General features: G+C 41.1%; 2 protein-coding genes across 3 annotated transcripts in view; one reads left to right on the top strand and one right to left on the bottom strand.

Moving 5' to 3' along the window:
• The window catches only part of LOC306857877 (metastasis-associated protein MTA3-like), a 32,739-nt gene extending 21,872 nt beyond the window's left edge, over positions 1–10,867 (bottom strand). The window contains exons 1-4 of the mRNA XM_079398139.1: positions 10,623–10,867; positions 8,927–8,994; positions 3,354–3,447; positions 1,709–1,835 (exon numbers count right to left, since the gene is read on the bottom strand). Coding sequence (XP_079254265.1) covers positions 1,709–1,835; positions 3,354–3,447; positions 8,927–8,994; positions 10,623–10,650 — 317 coding nt within the window. The 5' untranslated portion in view covers positions 10,651–10,867. The remainder of the gene's footprint in view (positions 1–1,708; positions 1,836–3,353; positions 3,448–8,926; positions 8,995–10,622) is intronic.
• A 1,624-nt stretch (positions 10,868–12,491) lies between these two features.
• Positions 12,492–20,997, top strand: LOC306857615 (voltage-gated potassium channel regulatory subunit KCNG3-like; the record flags this gene model as incomplete). Of its 2 annotated transcripts, none has more annotated exons than XM_079397641.1 (2): positions 12,492–13,114; positions 20,352–20,997. In XM_079397641.1, the coding sequence occupies 2 exons, from the start codon at positions 12,492–12,494 to the stop codon at positions 20,995–20,997; spliced, it is 1,269 nt and encodes a 422-aa protein (XP_079253767.1). The 2 variants fall into 2 exon arrangements, with proteins under 2 accessions (XP_079253767.1, XP_079253766.1); XM_079397640.1 differs by having other exon boundaries at positions 12,492–13,147.
• Positions 20,998–22,559: the final 1,562 nt, after the last annotated feature.

Raw genomic sequence — 22,559 nt, 5'->3', positions numbered from 1 at the left:
AAAAAAAAAGGAAATTAAAGGAGAAAGGGCACAGACAGGAAACAGATAAGACACAGACACAGCTCTAAAATGTTTTTGTTCAGTGCTTTCTCATTGTCTATTGAAGAGTGGAAAACTGATGCTAATCACTCTGTGCTCCTCCGAATGAGCATTTAACCATGAACACTGCCACGTCTACATCCAACCTGCACTGTTAGGGAAGCGACTTTGAAACTGGAGCTTGCCAAGATACTAATTTAAAGGGGCAGTGCCAGCAAACAGCACAAACAACTGTGTGAAAGTAAACAGACTAGCTTTATTACACTTTCATTTGAGCAGAATATCTCAGTAGATATCACTACAACTTGCATGTTTACTGATGTTTTCAGCTCTTCAGCACTTTTTCCATAATGTAGATAGTATGTGCACATGGTTGCTGGGTTGGGAAGCTTTTGGAAACCACTAGGCAGAAAATGTATTGAAGTTATGAAAAAGTGGGGTTTTGATTAGGGGATGTAAACTCTTGAAATCTATCAAATCACAACCATGAAAGCATGTGGAGGTTTGTTACCAATTTTGTTGTAAATAGTCAACGGGCAAATTTTGGAAATTATTATGTTTAGAAAATTGAGAGAAGCAAAAAATGTGATCATGATTAAAATACGACTCATTGTGCAGTGTTTTTGCCCATTGAAATCAACGGTATTCAGTGCCAACAAATCAAGACTTCCCAGTGCTCTAATAAGACATTTTAGGGAAGTGGTTCTCAGCCAGGGGGTCTCATATAATTTTAATCGGGGGGGGATAAGTCTTTTTTTAAATTAGTTATATAGTTATATTAACAATCTTAAAGGTGTACTACATCAAAATTAAAGATTAACAATATAATATTTAATTATTTTTATTATTAATTTAGAAGGCACCAATAAACTGCTTCTTCTTGGAGAAAGTAGCTTATCACTGAAAAGGTTATTGCATTTTGAAAACAACTGAGCTATTTAAAACCCCATTTGTGATTGGCTGGATAACAACAGATAGTCCTGCCTAGGAGACAATATTTTAACATTAAAAAATGACCATTGGCAAATATAATATCACAGTAACTCAAATTCAGCCGGTGCATAAATCACAATTAAGACTTACTCTTATGTATGCAGAATTTAAATTGACACGAATTTTTCTTCTTTATTGGGTGACAGAGCTAAATTTTTTTTATAAAATTTAAGTTCCTTGACATGTGTCCAGTTCCACACAAAATAAATTAGCCCCTGTAAAGGCCAACTAGCCTCCTACAATGACTGCTCAATATTTATGGATCACAGAAGCCAAAAGAAAAAACGAAACAAAGAAAGAAGAAAGGGAGTGACATTTCCTTTATTTGGAGGCCAATATCAATTTCAGTGAGCACAGCGGGCCTCTCTAAACCTCGGCACCACCACTGCTGTTTCTCATAGGAGGCTTCCCTTTGATTAGAACCACTGCCACCCGGCTCCAGGCTGCTAATGCATTTATCACCTGAATCACAGCGGGTGCTATAAAAGCCCTGGGGTGCCACCGGCCAGCTAAAGAATAGATGCAGGACTGTGACTCAAAGGCTGGGGTTGTGCTGTGCTATATGGGGGCTGTTATCTTACCTTAACTGCCCTCTGAAAATGTGAACTAAGGATTAAAATGGCACGTTTTGGTCTATCAGATACTTAGAAACACATGGATGTGTGGGTGGGTTTACCTGATGTGTGTGGCGGGGAGGGATTCGTACTGGCGGGAAAGGAAAAGCTCTCTGTGGCGGAGTTGATGTTTCTGTTTTTCACTGAGTTCGGGCTCTGGGGGGATTTCCTTCTCTTCTTCCAGGTCCTCTGTATGCAGGGAATTAATAATTTGTCAAAGGCATGGCCACATAAAGTATATAAATGAGAAAATCATGTATTTACTTTACAGACAGTTTGCATTAGTGGCCACATTAAAAGAGGATACCAACCAAATCAGCCGAATGCAAATACTTTTTGCATATACAAAACAGATGTTAAAGATGACAGACTTCTTATTGTCATTTGGTGTTTACTGTGCTGTGTTGTGACCAACATAAACGATTAAAGTGTAATATACTGCAAATTGTAGACTTTGAAGTACCATGACAGTTTTTCCAGAATCTGTATTTTTTGTAGTTTTTGGAAAGCTGTTGTATAAATAAAATCTGATAATAATAAAATACTGCGGAAAATATTCCAATTACATAACCTACTTAAGTAATAAAAACAGTAGCACCTAATAACATTAAACAATATTAGGTAGTACAACTGTTTTCAACATTTTACAATATTAAGAAATGGCAGCAATGAGCAGCAAATCATCATATAAGAATTATTTCTGAAGGATCATGTGACACTGAAGACTGAAGTAATCGCTGCTGAAAATTCAGCTTTGCATCACAGGAATAAATAAAATTAAAACACATTAAAATATAAAACTATTGAAATTTTACTAATTTCACAATATTTTTGATCAAATACTGTAAATGCAGCCTTAGAGACGTCAAGAGACGTCTTTAAAAAAAATTAAATAAATAAAATTTATTGACCCCAAACTTTTGAATGGTAGTGTACATTGCTTAATAAATAATTGTCAATTAATTAACACAGCTTAATTGTATGGCTGTTTATTGTTGCCAAGAAATATGACACAGGAGTGCATGCATCGGCTGTTTTATAATAGCTTTGAATGTGGCTCCACCAAAACAGATTTTAGAGCTAGATCAGTTTTATAACAGTAATTGATTTTAATTTGAACACAATTGATGTTGGCAGTTGTCTGAAAACAGTGAGAGGCAGCCGGTGTTGGCTGGATTGCTTTAGCTTAAAAATATGTCTAACAAACAGTTCCTAAATGAAACTGCAAAAAAAAAATTGTTTACTTTACTGGAAAGGGTACAATTCAGTAATATGCAAGCATGTGATGACTACCACATTCTGTGCTACTACTTTTCAAACCTAGTGGTGGTCTTGGACATCAAACCCACAAATTTATCTCACTTATCCTTCTCCTACGGTCTTTCATTTAGTCAACATTGAAACACATCGAATCAAGAAAAACTGGTCATATTGTGACAAATTTGTTGAGGGCCCCTGAAACAATAGGAAATCAGGAAGCCCTGCTGCCCAATTACGTGCATCTGGTTCTGGTACTCCAGTGATTACAGCTCCCCTGCTAACTTACACAGGCACCAGAAGACAGACGCATACGCATATACATGAGCAATTTCAAATGACTTATCATTATCATGCTAATGACCACTCATGCATGCCACGTCACAAGCTGCCCTTGGTTTCCTTGACAATACATTCACATTGCCCTGGAAAACACTCAAGTTCACTCACTTGCGTGTTTGTCAGCCAGCTGGATGAGGCTCTGTGAGATGTCCCTTCTCCTGTAGAAACAGACCACCTTTGCCTCCACATTGCCGCTTGCAGTCTGAAAGGAGCGACAAACAGGGTCACCTTGAGGGAACTTCATACAGTATCTGGGGACAGTGAACCTAACACCTCTGTTAATCAATAGTGAAAGCTCGAACCTGAAGTTGCAGACAGTCGATTATGTTTAATCAGCAGTGCAGTGTTGAATTTATCAACACCTACTGTGTCTGCACTCCTCCGAGGAGTAATCGGAAAAAAAACGACAACAGCAGACAAGGTTAAAAGGAGCATGTGGCAATATACACCTGATAAATACAAGATTCAATTTGGTACAGAGTAATTCAACAAGATAAACAAAATATGTATGGCTGTTAAATCAATGAAAAATTCTAAAACAATTAGACACATGATATTAGGACTGGGCAGTATGACAATGTGTGTCATGGCAACAATATGAAATTGATAGAAATTGTGTATACATTTGAAGTCAAAAGTTTACATACACCTTGCAGAATCTGCAAACTGTTAATTATTTTACCAAAGAAAGAGGGATCATACAAAATGCATGTTATTGTTTATTTAGTACTGACCTAAATAAGATATTTCACATAAAAGATGTTTACATAAGAGTCCACAAGAGAAAAGTCGAATTTATAAAAATGACCTTGCATTCACTTGATTCTTAATACTGTGTTGTTACCTGAATGATCCACAGCTGTTTTTTGTTTAGTGATAGATGTTCATGAGTCCCTTTTTGAGGGGTGAAAACTTTTGAACAAAATGAAGGTGTGTACATTTTTCTTACTTTGCCTAAATATATTTTTTCACTTAGTACTGCCCTTCAGAGGCTACCTACATGTTTCCCAGAAGACAAAATACGTTAAATTTACCCTGATCTTCAAATTTTAAAAGTTTCACCCCCGGCTCTTAATGAATCGTTTTTCCTTCTGGAGCATCAGTGAGCGTACAGTCATACAGTCATTGTTGGAAAGGGTTCAAATACACAAAAATGCTGGAAAACCAATGAATTTGTGGGACTTGAAGGACTTTTCTGAAGAACACCAGGCAGTTTAACTGTTCAGGACAAACAAGGGACTCATGAACAACTATCAGTTAAAAAAAAAAAAAAAAAAAAAAACTGCTGCTGTTTTATATATTCCACAAGAGAAAATAACAGTTGAATTTATGTAAACATCTTATATGTGAAATATCTTACAGTGCCGTGAAAAAGTTTTTGCCCCCTTCCTGTTTTTTTGCATATTTGTCACACTTAAACGATTCAGATCAAACAAATTTTAATATTACACAAAGACAATGCAAGTAAATACAAAATGCAGTTTTTAAATTATGATTTCATTTATTAAGGGAAAAAAGCTGTCCAAACCCACCTGGCCCTAAGTGAAAAATGAATTGCCCCCTCCTGTTAAATCATGAAAGAACTGTGATTAACCACATTATTTTAGAAAGCCGAGTTAAATTTCACTAGCCACACCCAAGCCTGATTACTGCCAGACCTTTTGAATCAAGAAATCACTTAAATAGAACCTGTCTGACAAAGTGAAGCATGCTTAATTAAAGAGCAACACATCATGCCGCGATCAAAAGAAATTCAAGAACAGATGAGAAACAAAATAGTTGACATGTATCAGTCTGGAAAGGGTTATATAAAGCCATTTCTAAGGCTTTGGGACTTCAGCGAACCACAGTCAGAGCCATTATCCACAAATGGAGAAAATTTGCAACAGTGGTGAACCTTCCTAGCAGAGGCCGGCCGACCAAAATTACTCCAATAGCGCAACGACGACTCATCCAGGAGGTCATAAAAGAACTCAGAACAACATCTAAAGAACTGCGGGCCTCACTTTCCCCAATTAAGTTCAGTGTTCATGGTTCAACAATAAGAAAGAGAATGGGCAAAAACAGCATCCATGGGAGAGTTCCAAGGCAAAACCATGGCTGACCAAAAAAAAAACACAAAAGGCTCGTCCAGTGTTGGGTGTAACGTGTTACTAAGTAACTAATTACTGTAATTAAATTACTTATCGACTGAAAAAGTAAAGGATTACTGTTCATTTTTAGGTAATTTAATTACAATTACTTATAAAGTACTTGCGTTACATACAGTAAATAATTTCAACAGTTCTAGAATCAATATTGAATTTGAAATCTAAATTTACCATCTAAAGAGAAACTTTAATGCAGCGGCTTTAACCTTCCGCAAGCCAGTGCGTTCACTTTCAGATTTTCCTGATTCACAGAGAAACCTTAAATACTCAGATACATAAGACTAAAATCAATAGAATCTAAAAAGCTTGAAGTGTCTACTTTTAAATGAACAAATTCAAATCGAAAACCTCAAGCTCAAGCGCACTTGGGTTATGCAGCAGGACAATGATCACAAACACACCAGCAAGTCCACATCTGAATAGCTCAAGAAAAACAAAACTAAGGTTTTGGAGTGGCCAAATCAAAGTCCGGACTTAAATCCGATTGAGATGCTGTGGCATGGCGTTAAACAGTCCATTCATGCTTGAAAACAGTCCAATGTGGCTGAATTAAAACAATTCTGCAAAGAAGATTCTGCCAAAATTCCTCCACAGCAATGTGAAAGACTCATTGCCAGTTATCGCAAAGGCTTGATTTGGTGGCACAACCAGTTATTAGATTTAGGGGGCAATTACTTTTTCACGTAGTGCCAAGCAGGTTTGGACAGCTTTTTTCCCTTAATAAATGAAATCATTATTTAAAAACAACATTTTGTATTTACTCGGGTTATCTTTGTGTAATATTAAAATTTGTTTGATGATCTGAATCATTGAAGTGTGACAAATGCACAAAAAAAAAAACACCACTGTATTACAGCAATAAAGAAACATGTATGAAAGTTAAGCACAATAATCTGCAAAAACGAACTGCTCTTGACTAAATAACTTTTGTAGCTTTTATAAGAATAATGTATATTTAATTTGTCTATTAAAGAATGAGATGTTTTATTTTTACATTTCATTTTGATCTCTTTCTTGAATGCTACTGTAAAATAGACCTAATGGTACCTGAAAAATATAAGTTTTTTCTTATCACAATTGTATTATTGTTTGTCATGTCCATCTTAGATCTTATTTATAATAACAAAGGAAAATGATAAAAAATATATATATAATATATATCATTATTAATTAAAATTAAATAAAATAATAAAATAAGTGAAATAAAATTTTGGTCATATCACCCACCCCAACAAGACATGCATGTTAAATTAGTTAAATCTACTTTCAATTAATCACATAAATCAATATTTGCTAGGAAAATCCCCATATGAAGATAATTTAATAATTTTACTAAATTAAAATTTTAAACTGACAGCTCTGAACCAAGTATAATAAAATTCACCAGACATGCAACAGTCAGCATGTACATTTGGACTGCATTTACACATCTTTCTCATAAAAAAGGCTTAAAGTTACTTAAAATTAACAAAGTTATTTTCTGTACATTTGATTCTACTTATTTTAAGCATGCAATCAGTATCCCAAAAGGCTACTTTCTACTGTTGTAAAGGACTATCAATTTTTACAAGTGGTTGTGGGAGAAGGATAACATAGAATGAATGAATTTTCAATAAACAAATATGAAGGAAGGAATTTGATTTCACCATTTTAAGAGCTGCACAAGTAAAATGAACAGTATGAATGAATGAATGATGCATTTATATAGCGCTTTATTGCTGTACACCCAAAGCGCTTTACAATCATGTGGGGGGGTCTCTCCTCAACCACCACCAGTGTGCAGCATCCACTTGGATGATGCGACGGTAGCCACAGTACAACGGCGCCAGTGCGCTCACCACACACCAGCTACAGGTGGAGAGGAGAGAGAGTCATAGAGCCAATCAAGTGTATGGGGATTATTAGGAGGCCATGATAGACAAGGGCCAGTAGGGGGAATTTGGCCAGGACACCGGGGTTACACCCCTACTCTTTACGAGAAGTGCCATGGGATTTTTAATGACCACAGAGAGTCAGGACCTCGGTTTAACGTCTCATCCGAAAGTCGGTGCTTTTTGACAGTATAGTGTCCCCGTCACTCTCCTGGGGCGTTAGGACCCACACAGACCACAGGGTGAGCACCCCCTGCTGGCCTCACTAACACCTCTTCCAACTATGAGCGGGGTTGGACAATGCCTATGGTAACATACAGTATTAAGCCATAAAATTACATGATTTACAGTTCAGATACAGGTTTTCACAAAAACAAAAAATCTTATACAACAGCATTTCAGCCTTAGACCATTTTTATGAAAAGGGATAAATTATCATATAAATAATATTAAATTAAAACGAATAAATATTTCTGTCTAATTGTTTAGATTTTTAGAAGGCACATTAACTTCTTTCTCATTTACAACAGTGTTTGCTGCCTAAAAACAATGGTCGATATTTGCATTGATCTGACCATCCAAGAAAGGCTTATTGGAAATGAAGATTCATTCTCTGCCACGAGGTGGCGCTTTAGGGGCGGCTTAATATAGCGGTTTCCAGTACACAATGCAGCACCGTCCGCGCTCATAAACGCTGCTTTATCAAGCATTATAGGTAAGATGAAATGAAAATGCCACCAACACGTTTCTGAGGACAGTCGGTTCCCTTCAGATACAATCACATAAACACATCCGTGTAGTGTTTTGATTTGAAACGTGCAGCGCTCATATTTATTCAATGACATCATTGCCTTTTGAAGTTTAATCCAGCTGTATCCCATTCTTGTCTTTCCGTCCCCAACTGTAAGACCTCTTGAAATTATAACTGAGACATTTCTTATACCATTTAACGTATTTAGAACTTTTTATGGCCTTAAGTTTGATACGACTAAATTGAAGAGTTTTTAAGGACCTGCGGGAGCCCTGTATTTTAAGGTAGCCCGTCGGGCAGGGCAGTGATACATTTTGGTAGCCCGACTGGAAAACACAATAGCCCCGGGACGTCGGGCTAGCGATTCTTCGAGCCCCAAGTAGAATAACAACCTGCAAGCGAACTGAATTTGCCAGACAACTGAATCCGCTCTTCTGACAAATGTGTCAAAAGATACATCACGTTGCCAGAAGAAGTGATGACTAACAGATGAGAATATTGTGCATTGAAGCATGCTGACAAAAATTATGAGTTATGCTAAACCTGCGGTGCTTAAAATCCCTCAGCATTTAATATTTAAAGAGCTGAATCTTGTTTTATCATAATACAGACATCTTACAAAAACAAAAGATGTCAGCTTCACACCACAGCCTACTTCTCTAAGGAACCCCAGGATGCAGTCTGCTGCTTTGTGATCTTACGGATACAGTTTCTCAGCAAATCAGTGTTGGAGATATGACAGACCGAAGGGAGAAGCGCACAGAAACGCAAGTAATTTGTGACTTTGGGCGAGGTGGCTGAGCTTCTTGTGTCGATGTCATGACAATGTTTTGTCGACACCCTACCAGTAGGCTACACCCAGTGTCCACCAACCCAGACTTCTCCCTCCCAGCCCTGAGGGAAACGTACCTTATTCAGTTCCTCTATTCGCCTGATCAGATAAGGGTTGCTTGAAGAATTCTCAAAGAAGACGTAATCTGGAGAAGAAGATAAAAAGCACTGGATTATTTTGTTATCAATATAGAAACCACATTTTAGGGCTTGTCTGACAGTTGTCTTAATAAATTCACATTGCATAAAAATGTGCATCTCATTATCCTTGGTATATTAAAAAATGTTGTATTACATATCACCACAACATATGTCCTATATGTAGAAATTTTACCAAATACAGAACCAATCATGAGGTGAAATTTGGTGTAAATACAGTTCAAAACAATACAGCCTACTTGGGCCACGGGTTACCATAGTTCATTCATTTACTATAGGGAGAAAATGAAAATTTCATAATAACCGCTGGGCATTTAAGATAAGAAAACCCTCACCAAAAAGTATTTATAGGTAAATGGTATCTCCTTCACAGACTGAAATAATGGTTAATGAATAAAGTATTTATAAAGTGCAAGGTATTAAAGATAAAACTACCTTTTGAACTAAGTAATACCGCCAATACTTATGTTTAGATAATGAAAGAAATTCCTAGAGCATTTTATAACGCACTACTGAGTCTGGTTTATAAAAATATCCTACAACATACAGAAACTATGAGTCTAAGACTTTAGACTTGGCCTTGGACTGAGTCTAAGTAATGAATTGTTTATGTCTGGTATACGTTACATGTAGAAAACACTTTCTCTCAAAGGCAAGGTAACGTAAAGATGAAGAATATGCAATTCCATGCTTACAAACAAACACTTAATTCATGCAAACAACCGTATTCTGTTTATGGCCATTCAGATACATGTATCTACGGCATAACAGAGCACACACACACAAGCAAAGTGTCACATTAAAACCGTGCAATGTAATAATTTGTCACGTAGACGCTCCATTCAAACGTCAATGAATTCACAAAAAGTCTGCTCAAGATGTAAAATCATTTTAAATGACACTGCATTAAGGACGCATGAAACAATGTCAAATTCCGCAGCGTGTAGCCGGCTAATTGCACAAACAAACGACACGACGGTTTTATATTAAAACGTGTTTATGGTTAGTTAGACGCATGACAAATACACTTCAAAATAGTGCACATTCACAATGTTTCAACAAATAAGTGTGCAGAAGTTCACTGTGGTTTCTCTGTGGAAAACCGAGTGAGGGGTTGCTGTTTAATGCTAGCTCGCTTTGCTACCTTGCATGCCGATTGAGGACCCGTAACTAATGGATACGTGCCAAAAAATGAGACAAATGATCACAAAGAAATGCATCGGCGTCAAAAATCAGCAAGGCTAGGTCGCAAGCACAGCTCGCTTTTCTCCTGTAAGATCAAAGCCAATAGAAACATACACTATATGCGTGTTTCCGTGTGTTTTATACATAGTAATGATTATTTGTTTATGATGTGGCTAGCTAGCAACATAGCCTGCTTGCTAACATGCTAGTGCGGCTATGATAGTTTAAGAGGCCTGACCTACATCAGAACCCAAAATAATCTCCATCCACGTTATCGCTTTCTTTTGCAAAGACACTGCACGGGTTAAGAGTTTAAAAGTGTGCGGCAGGTTGCGGCAATTCCGTTGAAACGAGCCCCTGCCTCCCAGACAGGTCTTGCGGTGGTGCCTGTGTTTTGACTTGCGTTAATTCAGAATATAGACGGACATACCTCCGACCCGGTACATGTTGGCCGCCATTTCTGCCCTCCCGGAGTGTTAAAAAAACCAAACCATAAACTAAAATAAAAACTAAATAAATATGTGAATCAAAACGACATCTACGTCCTGTGACGTGTTAAAAGGCAATCTAGCTTAAGATGTTTTAAACACGGGGGTTGGCCCTCTGTAAGAATAGGAGATTTTTAGCAGCCCCCCCTCCCGAGAATCACAGTACAATACAGTAACTCACTCACGCGCTAGAAAAGGCTCGAGCGCAGCGGCTTCCTGATGATGAGAGAGGAGGAGAGAAAAGAGGGAGGAGGGAGACTGCACCCTCAACTTGACACTCATGGCTGTTTTACACAGAGCTTGAAATTAAACTTGGTTAATATATGTTTTTATTTTTTAAGTAATATTTAACATAATTTAGACTGTGATAGCTATTTGCCGATGCAAATGTTTTTACTATGACAATAAATATTTAAAGGCGTTTTACTCTGGGTATATTCTTGACTCAACATGTAAAATATTTTTTAAATTTATTTTTGCATTCTAATTCATTCATTGAAAAAATCGAAATGTCAATTAAACTTGGTTAATGTACATTTCTTTAAAATCATTGTTGTGCATTGTTGACTTAAAAACACATAAGCATAATATTTAAAACAATAAACAGTTTAGACTAATAATAGGCTAGCTATTTGCCGATGTAAATATTTTTACCATGCCAATAAATAAATAAACGCCTTTACTCCACCCCATAATGAAAATGTTGTCATTAATTAGGCTACTCACCCTCATGTCGTTCCAAACCCGTAAGACCTTCGATCATCTTCGGAACACAAATTAAGATATTTTTTATGCATTCTGAGCTGTTTGACCCTCCATAGACAGCAATGGAATTAACACGATGTAGCAAGGAGATCAGTAAAATAATTTTTATTTTTGGAACAGGTTTGGAACGACATGAGGGTGAAGTAATTAATGACAAAAATGTTCATTTTGGGGTGGAGTAACCCTTTAAAGGTGTTTAACTAAGATTCCTGATACAACATAAAAAAATATAAGATAATACAAAAAAAAAGATCAGTAATGATTCGAATCAGTTAGTTGCTCGAATCATTCAGACTGAATCACGAACCGATTCAGACCTGGTAACCTGTTGGAATGATTCGGATCAAAATAGTAGCCTAATTCACATCAGTCGACTGAAAACACAAGACTCACGACTTTACTGCTGAAAATTATACAGACAAAATCATAAAAGGCAATAAAATAGTATTGCTACCTGAATAGGCAACTACATGTTTTACAAAAACGCTACACCTAAGAAAAGTAATCTAATCGCTAAAACAACACTAGCCATGGATCATTTTAGTTTAGGGTGTGGGTAGACAACCAATAGGAAAACGCGTCCAATATTTATTTTAATATTGAACATTTAATTCAGTCCAAAGTGACGCCCTCCTGGTCTACTCCACTGCCAACAAGAGAGACGTGAAATCCAGCAAATTCACTTGTTAATCCCAGGCATCATGCGTCGTTGGGAACGCCCGTCTTCTGGAGCACACAATCGAGCGCAATAGGCTTGTCGATCTGTGACATCACTGCATGAAACAGCCCACTGAAGGCTGGAGTTTAGATGATGCACAAAGCAAGAAGTCACTTTTCCACGGTTCTCCTAACTGACACGCGTTCAATCTGGGAAAAAAAGTCCTTTTCAAATATGACATACTGAGTTGGACTCGCGAGTTTGGAGCTGTTTGTTTTTTCTCATGCTTACAGAAACATACTGGATTTTAACTATGACTATCATTAAGCCATATTGTGCGTCGTTTCTCTCTTTTTCACTCGAATCGGGGATGCTAATCTGATCCAAAATGAAGTTTGGGAAGAATATATGCATCCTAAACGTTGGTGGCACCAAGTATGCTTTCACAAGAGAAGTTATAAAGGATTTTCCCCTCCGAAGAGTCAGCAGACTCCACAGCTGTTCCTCTGAAAAAGAGGTCTTGGAGGTATGTGATGATTATGACCGAGAGAGGAACGAGTTTTTCTTCGACAGGCACTCCGAGGCTTTTGTCTTTATTATGCTTTATGTGCGATCTGGAAAGCTCAGGTTTGTCCCGCAGATGTGCGAGCTTTCCTTTTACAACGAGATGATTTACTGGGGTTTGGAGAGCTCACATTTGGAGTTTTGCTGCCAGCGACGATTGGAGGATAGGATGTCCGACACTTACACGTACTTTTCAGAGGAGGACATCAAGGCTGAGGTGGAGTCCAGAAGTGAGGAGGATCAGGTCACCAGGTTCGCCTCCGAGAGAGGGAACGCGCGGTGGCTGGAGAGGATGCGGAGGACCTTTGAGGAACCAGCTTCCTCGGTCGCTGCGCAGATCCTGGCATCAGTGTCAGTGGTTTTTGTCATTATGTCTATGGTCATCCTCTGCGCAAGCACTCTACCGGACTGGGATACAGCAAAAAACAATACAGTGGAAGAACACAGGTACATGCACGAATTCAACTTCTGTGGTCTGTGGTATAAATGCAAAGTTAGCTGCATCTCTCGCTGGACAGCTCAGCTTTATGAGCATGCCTAAACCCTCCATAGCTCCATATGTAACAGAAGGAATCACGCTCTTCTCCACTTAAAGGATCTCAGAATGAAAAAGCCTGTTTTGATGGTACAGGTTTGTCCCCCTGAACTTGTCTGTCTGTATAATTCTTTTTATGTTTTGTATCGGTTGCTTTGCGAGCTCCATTCAAACTATCTTTTCTCAAAGAAAACTTACAGCAAAACTGAAATTGCAGTTCAACTGAGGTCTTAATCACTTTATTTACACTGCACTGACTGACACATTTTCTCGGTTTAGAGAAATTTAGAGATATGCTTATAAATTAATTGGACTTCCAAACATTTAAAATGCAAGGATATTGCATGAACATCAAAACTGTGATCAGTAACAATAGAATAGAATAGAATAGAATAGAATAGAATAGAAAATAATAATTTATATCTGCAATGATATTAATAATACAACCGTCTCTCATTCGAGTTTTCTTGTTGATTGTTTGCTTTTTAAAATGTATTATAGTTAAAAACAGTATTAGCATTGGGGAAAAGTGACATTTCAGCGATGTCCATATGGTGATAATGCAAGCAGCCTGCGAAGTATAACGATGGTGATTTTTGTTTTGTTGCTGACGTACTTCGTCTGGCCTGTAGACGTCGCTAAAATAATCTAACGTCATGAGTAGGGGAGACCCGGGAGTGTTGTAACACATTTCGTTTCAAAGTCTTTAACTGTAAGAGGTTTTTGCGCAGTGTGGCTTAAACTTTGTTGATATATTCTGTTATTTGTCTGCTACAAAGTAAAGTAGCCTAGATACAGTCTACTACATATCATCAGCTGTGCAATTTAATATTGTAAAGTAGCCTTTACAATCTTTCTCTCTACAGAAATGTTTTTTAACACTATTTGAAAACATGGAGAATTTATATTTGTCCATGCACATATTACATTGTTTAAAGTAATTATGTGAAACACCTATAAACAAAAAATAGGCTGAATGCGTGTGATTTATATGCTTAATTTAAACTTTAGCCAACCATTCTGGGTAATCTTTATGGGTGAGAAGTAGTTACAACCCCATCTCTTCAGACAAGATCATTTTTTTTTGTCTATTTTCTAGCTTTTTACACATTGGGATTTCACATAATATAATCTCAAATCAAATTATAATGAAAATAATTTCAATGCCTCAAAATAGTTTTCTGCCCTTTGGGCCCATTATATTTTTACAAAAACACTAAAAACTTCTTCTGTTACCTCAGGAGGTTGATGATTTCACCAATGTAGCCCAATTTGTTAGTGATGCTGTTACAACACTCTTTTCGTTCCAGAACTCTCACCAGTCTCTCCTGCATTTAGACCTGTTAAGAAATTATTATTATTATCAATGCAGGCATTTTATCAATGTCCAAAGCAATCGTGACATCTTCCTGGTACTCTCCATCAGAGACTAAAAATTCCAGTCATGTTTTCATATTCCCTGTTATGAGACACATTGTCATTTTGGGTATTCCCTTGTCCCCGTCTCTCTCTGTCTGGAAGTATTTGTGAGTAGGTTTTTCTTTATGTATCCAGTGATTCCATTTCCCACAGTGGCCACTGTTTGTCTCAGGGTTCAGGTATGTGTTCTCATTTGTGTATGACAAGCTGGTAAGAGATGGAAATAAACCCAGTGAAGTTTTTCATGCATGCAGTCTTATATTCCAGAAATGGATCTCATTCCCTTGTTTTGTATTCATCTCTAAATGTCCATTCATCCATTGCCTGTGAAGGTCCAAATATTTAAATATATAGTTTTTATGTTCATCATGCCTTCTGAGGATGATTATAGAATATATACATTCTTTGTTAACCCAGCATTCATGAGCACATGTACATATATTATCACATCTTCTGTTAACAGTAATTCTTGATCCTATTTGCATGCCTTCCTGCCGAAACAGCTGTCCTCACTGTAATTCTAAATCAGTCACAGCTCTTTATAAATTACATTTGAACAGTAAAACCATTCAGAAAGAAAGAGCAAATTTAGGGGCAAATTCTTTTGTAAATGCAGCCTTTCAAACAATGATTTCTTAATTCAAATATTGTATTGAATATGTACTCAATTATATGAATAAGAAATCAAATTTAATGGGATTTCTTTTGCACCAGAAGTTCAAGGACTACTGAGCAATCGTACCATCCTGCCTTTCAGCTTCCATAGACACTGACACTTCACTGTCAACAACACACTGCAGCTGTTTACACAATCTGAATGAGAGGACATTTTCCATATAAAGCACATTAACTGCATGGCTGCATGGAATCTGATCTAAATACTTTGCATGACTTGCTTACGTATAATAACAAAATGTAAACATATTTTTTTCCATAAATCAGAAGGCTACTTAGAACCATTTTTTAGTGGTTATTATTATTATTTTTATATTAGTATTCACTGGTAATATTCATAGACATGTTTGGTACTGGAATATTCTGGGTTCAATAGAAGTTAAGCTAAATTGAAAGCACTTGTGACATAATGTTGATTATGACAAAAAAATTATTTGTTGTCATTAAGTTCTAAGTTGTAAAGTTGGATATAACTTCACACTTTAGAAGGTTAATAAGAAAAATGCATATTGATTATGATTTTGAAACAGCAAGTATTTTGATGTTAATGGATTAGTCTAATCCTCTCATTTTTAAATAACAAAAACATAGTTCCCTTCCAGGAACGTCGAGCTGCGTCGGAAGACGCTATGGGAACGCCATCAGCGTAACCGACGCTCTGAATATCGTCTACACCTAGTCCGATAGAAGGGCGAGGCGTCACGGGCGGAGTGACGTCACGACCATGAAGTATATAAGCACGTGAGAAATTAGACATCCCTAAAACCAAGACCAAAACAGGGGGCGATCCTAGATCGCGTTTCAGATTGTGTGCTAGTCCACTGCCTGCGTTATGAAAAAAAGCATTATGAGCGGGGACACACATGATCTGTGCGTGGTCTACCTGAGTGCGGAGCGCGAGGCAGCGGCTCTCGAGGGAGCTGACTGCCCGCATTGTGAGCGGCTCTCGCTGCGCACACTCCGCACTCGGAGGGCTCTCTTCGAGAAGGGAGTCTTTGTGAGCTCCCCGCGTGGTGCTGGCCCCGCTTTTGCCTAGGCAGAGCGGCGGCTGCGCTCGTGGGACTCACAGGCTGATTTGGCGAACGAGAGTGAGACGGGAATGTCCCTATCTCCTCCCGTATCCGTCAGATCTGGCGCTCCGTCTCGCGGTTCGGAAGTGGTCTCTTCCCCCCGAGACGAGGGCTCAACGCTTCGTCTGTCTTCCTCCGAGGAGGTTGACGTGACGAGCGTTGATGAGGTTTCGCCGCCTCTGTCGCCCCAATTTATATAGAAGGAAAGCGAGCTCTCCACGCGCTGTCGGCCCCGCTTTTGTGCAAAAGAAAGATTTTTCGAGAGCCTGATTTTTCGAGAGCCTGATTCCCTTAGTAGACCATTGGGCAGTGAGCTGCCGAATGCGTCTCTTTGGGCCCTGCCTGGCAGGGTCTGGTTCGTTCAGAGGTCCTGACGGGCGAGCCCCAGGACTGCGGAGGACGACCCCTACTGGGGTGGAGCGGCTTACACCGCGGCACACGGTGACCGTCTCCCCTCGGTGTCCTCCGGGGATCTGTCTGTCAACCCTGCAGCTCCAGGGCACAGCAGGTCCCAGCGAGTGCTTTCTCAGAATTCCCCGCCGGTAGTGACTGCGGGCCTGAGAACCTCGCCCCAAGCGCCAGAGACCGCGTCTTCCTCCGGACTTCCGCAGCAAGACAGTGGTCTGGCCATATCTCTAACACCAGAGGTCAGTCTCGAGAGACTGATTCCCTTAGTAGATCATCTAGCGGCCAGGCAGCGGCTACCAGATGTGTCTCTTTGGGTCCTGCGGACGGTAGAGCATGGTTATTCCATCCAGTTCGATGGGCCACCTCCGCCGTTCAACGGGGTTTGCGTGACTACGGTCCGCCCCGAGCAGGCTCTGGTTCTGGGACAAGAAGTCGAGAATTTAGTAAGGAAGGAAGCCATCGAGTGGTTCCTCCTCACGAAGTCCACGCCAGCGGCTCAGCCGGCACTTCATTGTTCCAGAGAAGGATGAGGGGCTGAGGCCCATACTGGATTTGGGGTTCTGAACCACTCAGCCAGAAAGCTGAAGTTCAAGATACTCACTGGCAGGCAGATCGTGTCTCAAATCAGGTCCGAGGACTGATTTGTCACGACAGACCTCTCCAGGTACCCATCCTTCCCTTTCACAGGGAGTTCCTGAGGTTCGCTTTTGGGGGCAAAGCGTATCACTATCGGGTTCCTCCTCTCGGCCTTACACTCTCACCCCGCACTTTCACTAAGTGTGTGGATGCGGCACTGGTCCCATTGCGACTGCAGAGCATCTGCATACTCAATTGCATCGACGATTTGGTCGATCCTCGCTCAATCAGAGCGGGTGGCGATTCGGCATCGAGGTGTCGTTTTCGCCCACGTGAAAGATTTGGGGGTTAAGACTAAACGCCGAGGAAAGTGTGCTTTCTCCAGCTAGAGAACCACTTACCCAGGCGTAGTGAGGAATTCGACCACGATTGCAGGCTCGTTTGACCCCTGCTCGGATCGAGTCGATCCTCACGGCAGTCAAGAGAGTGTGAGAAGGCCAGCCATTCACTGTCAAGCAGTTTCAGAGACTGCTTGGGCTCATGGCAGCTGCGTCCAGCGTGATTCCTTCTGGCCTGCTGTACATGACGCCCCTACAGTGGTGGCTCAAGACCAAGGGGTCTCCCTGAGGGGAGACTCGCTCCGCGCTGTCTAAGTGTCACGCCGCTGTCCGTGCCTTAGACATGTGGAGGAATCCTTGAGTCTTGTCTCAGGGCCCGGTGTTGGGAGCTCCTTGTTGCCGCGCTTCGCTAGCGACGGACGCTTCCCTCACCGGCTGGGGTGCGGTCATGAGTGGCCACCCTGCCCGCGGTCTGTGGAGTGGTCGCCACCTACGTGGCATATCAACCAGCTAGAGATCCTAGCCGTGTTCCGTGTGCTCAGGCACTTCCTCCCAGACCCAAGAGATCACCACGTGCTGGTGCGAATATGGGAGCAGACGTCTTGTCGAGACAGGGGCTGAGGCCCGGGGAATGGATGCTTCACCCCGAGGTCAGTCTACTGCTGGTAGCACCGTTCTGGCCGGGCCGAGTATGGTTCTCGGACCTGATTTCTCTTCTCGACGGCACCCCGTGGCCGGTGCCGATCAGGAGAGATCTCCTCTCACAGGCCGGGGGCACCATTGTGCACCCCCGCCTGGAGCTATGGAAGCTGTGGGTATGGCCTCTGAGGGGGCACAACTCATAGTTTCCGGTCTGTCAACCGAGGTTGTCGAGACCCTCCTCCAATCCAGAGCTCCCTCCACAAGGAAACTGTACGCCCGGAAGTGGAAGCTTTCACTTCTTGGTGCGGAGACCGCCAGCTCGACCCAGTCTACTGCCCGATTCGCGCAGTCCTGGAGTTCCTGCAGGCCCGCTTCTCCGCAGGGTTAACCCACTCCACTGTTAAGGTCTACGTGTCAGTTATCTCTTTGTACCACGCCCTTAGCGGTGGCCAGTCAGTGGGCAGACACCCCCTAGTTACACGTTTCCTCCGGTGCGCTGAGGCTGAGGCCTCCGGTACGATCATGCGTCCCCACTCGGGACCTGGCTGTGGTTCTGAGGTTCGGTGCGAGCACCTTGAGCCTATCGAGGAGATAACAGATGGACTCCTCACCATCAAGACCGTCTTCTTGTTGGCCATCACTTCTCTGAGGAGGGTGTGTGGCCTGCAGGCCCTGTCTGGGCCCCTTCGATGGTGACTATGCGCCCGGTTCGGCTAAAGTCTTTCTCTACCCCTGTGCGGGGTACGTACCGAAGGTTCCGGCGGTCATATCACAGCCAGTCGTACGCCAGGCCTCTGTCCTCCTCCCTTCTGGGAGCCCGGCCAGGAGAGGCACAACTGTATGTGTCCAGTGTGAGCACTGGGCACGTACATCCACAGAGCTGCCCTGTGGTAGGTGGATGATGGATGCTGTCTATCTTGCCTACGAGGCCTCTGGGCTTGCCCATCCGTTGGGAGTCAGAGAGCACTCAACCAGAGGTATGGCGGCCTTCAGGGCCTTTTTGGACAGATGTACCGATCAGGGCATCTGCGACGCTGCTGGGTAGTCCACGCCCCTGACTTCGCCAGGTTACGACCTCGACATCCGAGCCACTACAGGCTCTTCTGTCCTCTTGGCCTGACATTCAGGCAGGGACTTGTCAGTCTGGCGGCGTTGGTATAGCGTTCCCATAGCGTCTTCCGACGCAGCTCGACGTTCCTGGAAGGGAACGACCCAGGTTACGTATGTAACCCAGGTTCCCTGAAGGGAACGAGAGCTGCGTCTCGCAGCCATACTTCCGGCATCCCTGCCAGCGCTTGCTTCATGACATGAAGCTGACGCGGGCTCTGCCTCACGTGCTTATATACTTCCTGGTCGTGACGTCACTCAGCCCGTGACGCCTCGCCCTTCTATCGGACTAGGTGTAGACGATATTCAGAGCGTCGGTTACGCTGATGGCGTTCCCATAGCGTCTTCCGACGCAGCTCTCGTTCCCTTCAGGGAACCTGGGTTACATACGTAACCTGGGTGGTTTTTTTACGTGGCATCTTTAAAGTGAGCTTTAGAAGGAGACTAAACAGAAAACAAAAAAACTAAATTAAACAGACTAAAAAAGTTTGGATTAATTAAGATTTTTAATGATTTTGAAAGAAGTCTCTTATCTCATTAAGACGGCATTTATTTGATCAAAATACAGTAAAAATATTAATATTGTGAAATATTATTGTTTTCTACTTCATTATATTTTAAAATGTCATTTATTCCTGTGATGGCAAAGCTCGATTTTTAAGAAGTCATTACTTCAGTCTTCAGTGTCACTTGAACCTTCATAAGTCATTCATTAAGAAATTTAGAAAAGGAGGAACAAGTGAAAATAATTTTTTGTACTAATCAACATAATGCCACAAATACTGTCAGTTGAGCTTAACTTGTACTGCACCCAGAAATTGTAATTGTGATCATATCTCTCTCTTATACCCTCTAACTCTCTTTTTAATTTTCTTTCCATATCTCTTTCTCTCTGTTCTCCCCATCTCTCACAGGATCATCGAGGCAGTATGCATTGGCTGGTTCACTGCCGAATGCATAGTACGCTTCATTGTCTCAAGGGACAAATGTGAGTTTGTGTGCCGCCCCCTTAACATTATTGACCTCCTGGCAATCGCTCCTTACTACGTGTCTGCCGCTGTGACAGCACTAACAGGAGAAAACCCTCAACTACAGCGAGCAGGAGTCACCCTGCGCGTACTACGAATGATGCGCATCTTTTGGCTAATCAAGCTGGCACGTCACTTCCTCGGGCTGCAGACGCTCGGGCTGACTCTGCGCAGGTGCTACCGCGAGATGGTCATGCTGCTGGTGTTCGTCTGCGTCGCAATGGCGATATTCAGCGCCCTGGCACAGTTGTTGGAGCACGGCCTTGACCTGGAGACTAGCAATGAGGACTACGCCAGCATCCCGGCAGCCTGCTGGTGGGTTATTATCTCCATGACGACCGTCGGCTATGGAGACATGTATCCCATCACCATTCCGGGACGCGTGCTGGGTGGTGTGTGCGTTGTGAGTGGCATTGTGCTGCTGGCTCTGCCCATTACCTTTATCTACCACAGCTTTGTGCAGTGCTACCACGAACTCAAATTCCGCTCAGCACGCTGCGTGCGAAGTCTCTCTTCTGAGTTTCTCAACTAACTGTAGCATAGATCGTCCTGAGAACCTGCTGGTCTTCAGCGTCGTTATATCACCTGCTCTTCTGTGCCTTTATACTGAACCAAGATCTGAAATATAGCGAAAGAATGTGCTACTTCTGATGTGGAAAAATCAGCATTTAGACTCTCTTTGCGAAACTACTATATCCAAATAATAACACAAGTACCTCTGTACTCAAGGACACATTCTGGTATTCATTGATTTTGGACAATACAGGCATCTGGAGCAATTTCTGACTTACAGAATAAGACAAAAGAGACAAATCCCCAGCTCAAAGCTGGAAAGTGCACAATAAAGCATTGCAATCCAAAGGAAATACATTAGCCAATGTTTGTGTTGTAAACCCCTTCCTGTGTGAACGAAGAAAACCGATCCAACAGCATTTTCCTTGTATGAAATGGACAACTGTGGCATTTGACGACTACAGATGGCCAATCTGCTTGGAACGGGCATCTGGCGGGACCTTGTGTCCTGACAGTGCTCCAGCCTAGAAGGAGCTTACACGAATTCTCATGTTTCCATGGAGAGGTCCCTCCGACTTGTTAAATCATTAATTCAGCTCCCAATAAAGTGGTAAGGCAAGGGGAACTAAACCAAAAGGTTTTAGAGTGGCCAAATAGAAGCGTTTGAGCATGATACAGAAGCGCAAATACTGTCAAAAGGCCTGCTCACACTAAGGACGGTAACTGTAATGATAACAATAAAGATAAGTCCCCCTCCAGTCACTAATTTTATCTCTAATTTTAAAACAAATTTTTAATAGCAAAATTATCATTTTTTCCCCATGAAAATATATTTTATCTTGAAATGGCTTGAATATAACTCTAAACCACAAAATGCTCAGCGGTGGTGTTGACTGATGAATTTGCTCATGCTTTCACTTTAAGCATATTAAGACAAGACAGACATGTAAACAACATTAAAATCTTGATTTTTCACCACATGGGATCTTTAAAAATCATTCTAAATGTAAAAGAATAGCAGAGTCCACACCACAACTATATTGATAATGGCACAGAGGAGCAATACAGTTTTTTCCAGCTGATGAACAACTAAAACATTGACAGCCAATCAGAATCCCACCTGCTTTAAAGAGCTTGAGCATTTAAAGTTGCAGATGACAGATGATTAGAAGCTGCAGCGCGACCTTCTAATAAAGAGAATATTCTTATGCATTGCATGGGTGCTAATATCGTTATAGTTATCTTTACAGTTCTTGGTTTGAACGGGCCTAAACACTTATTGTTTTGACATTAAAGTCACTGTTGGATGTGCCATTTCAACTAAAGTTAAAGGTTTTGCTCATAGATTGATATTACATTACTAAGTCACAAAAAACAAACATCAGCTGTTCATCCAGACAGCGACAAATCTGCAACCTGTCCATACATGACTGTGTGAATCAGGAGGCGTTAACTAAATTGATAGGCAAACACCTCACCCACACGCTCACCAGTAGGAGGGCTGTCACTCGCTTCCTTCTTCCTCTTTGAATACAAGCACAAAATCAAACCTCTTTTCCTCATTCAAGGGACTTTTTAAAT

Source organism: Barbus barbus, assembly GCF_936440315.1.
Source record: "Barbus barbus genome assembly, chromosome: 38".
Lineage (NCBI taxonomy): Eukaryota > Metazoa > Chordata > Actinopteri > Cypriniformes > Cyprinidae > Barbus > Barbus barbus.
The sequence above is the reverse complement of the archived record's forward strand: the minus strand, read 5'-3'. Positions and strand labels throughout refer to the sequence as shown.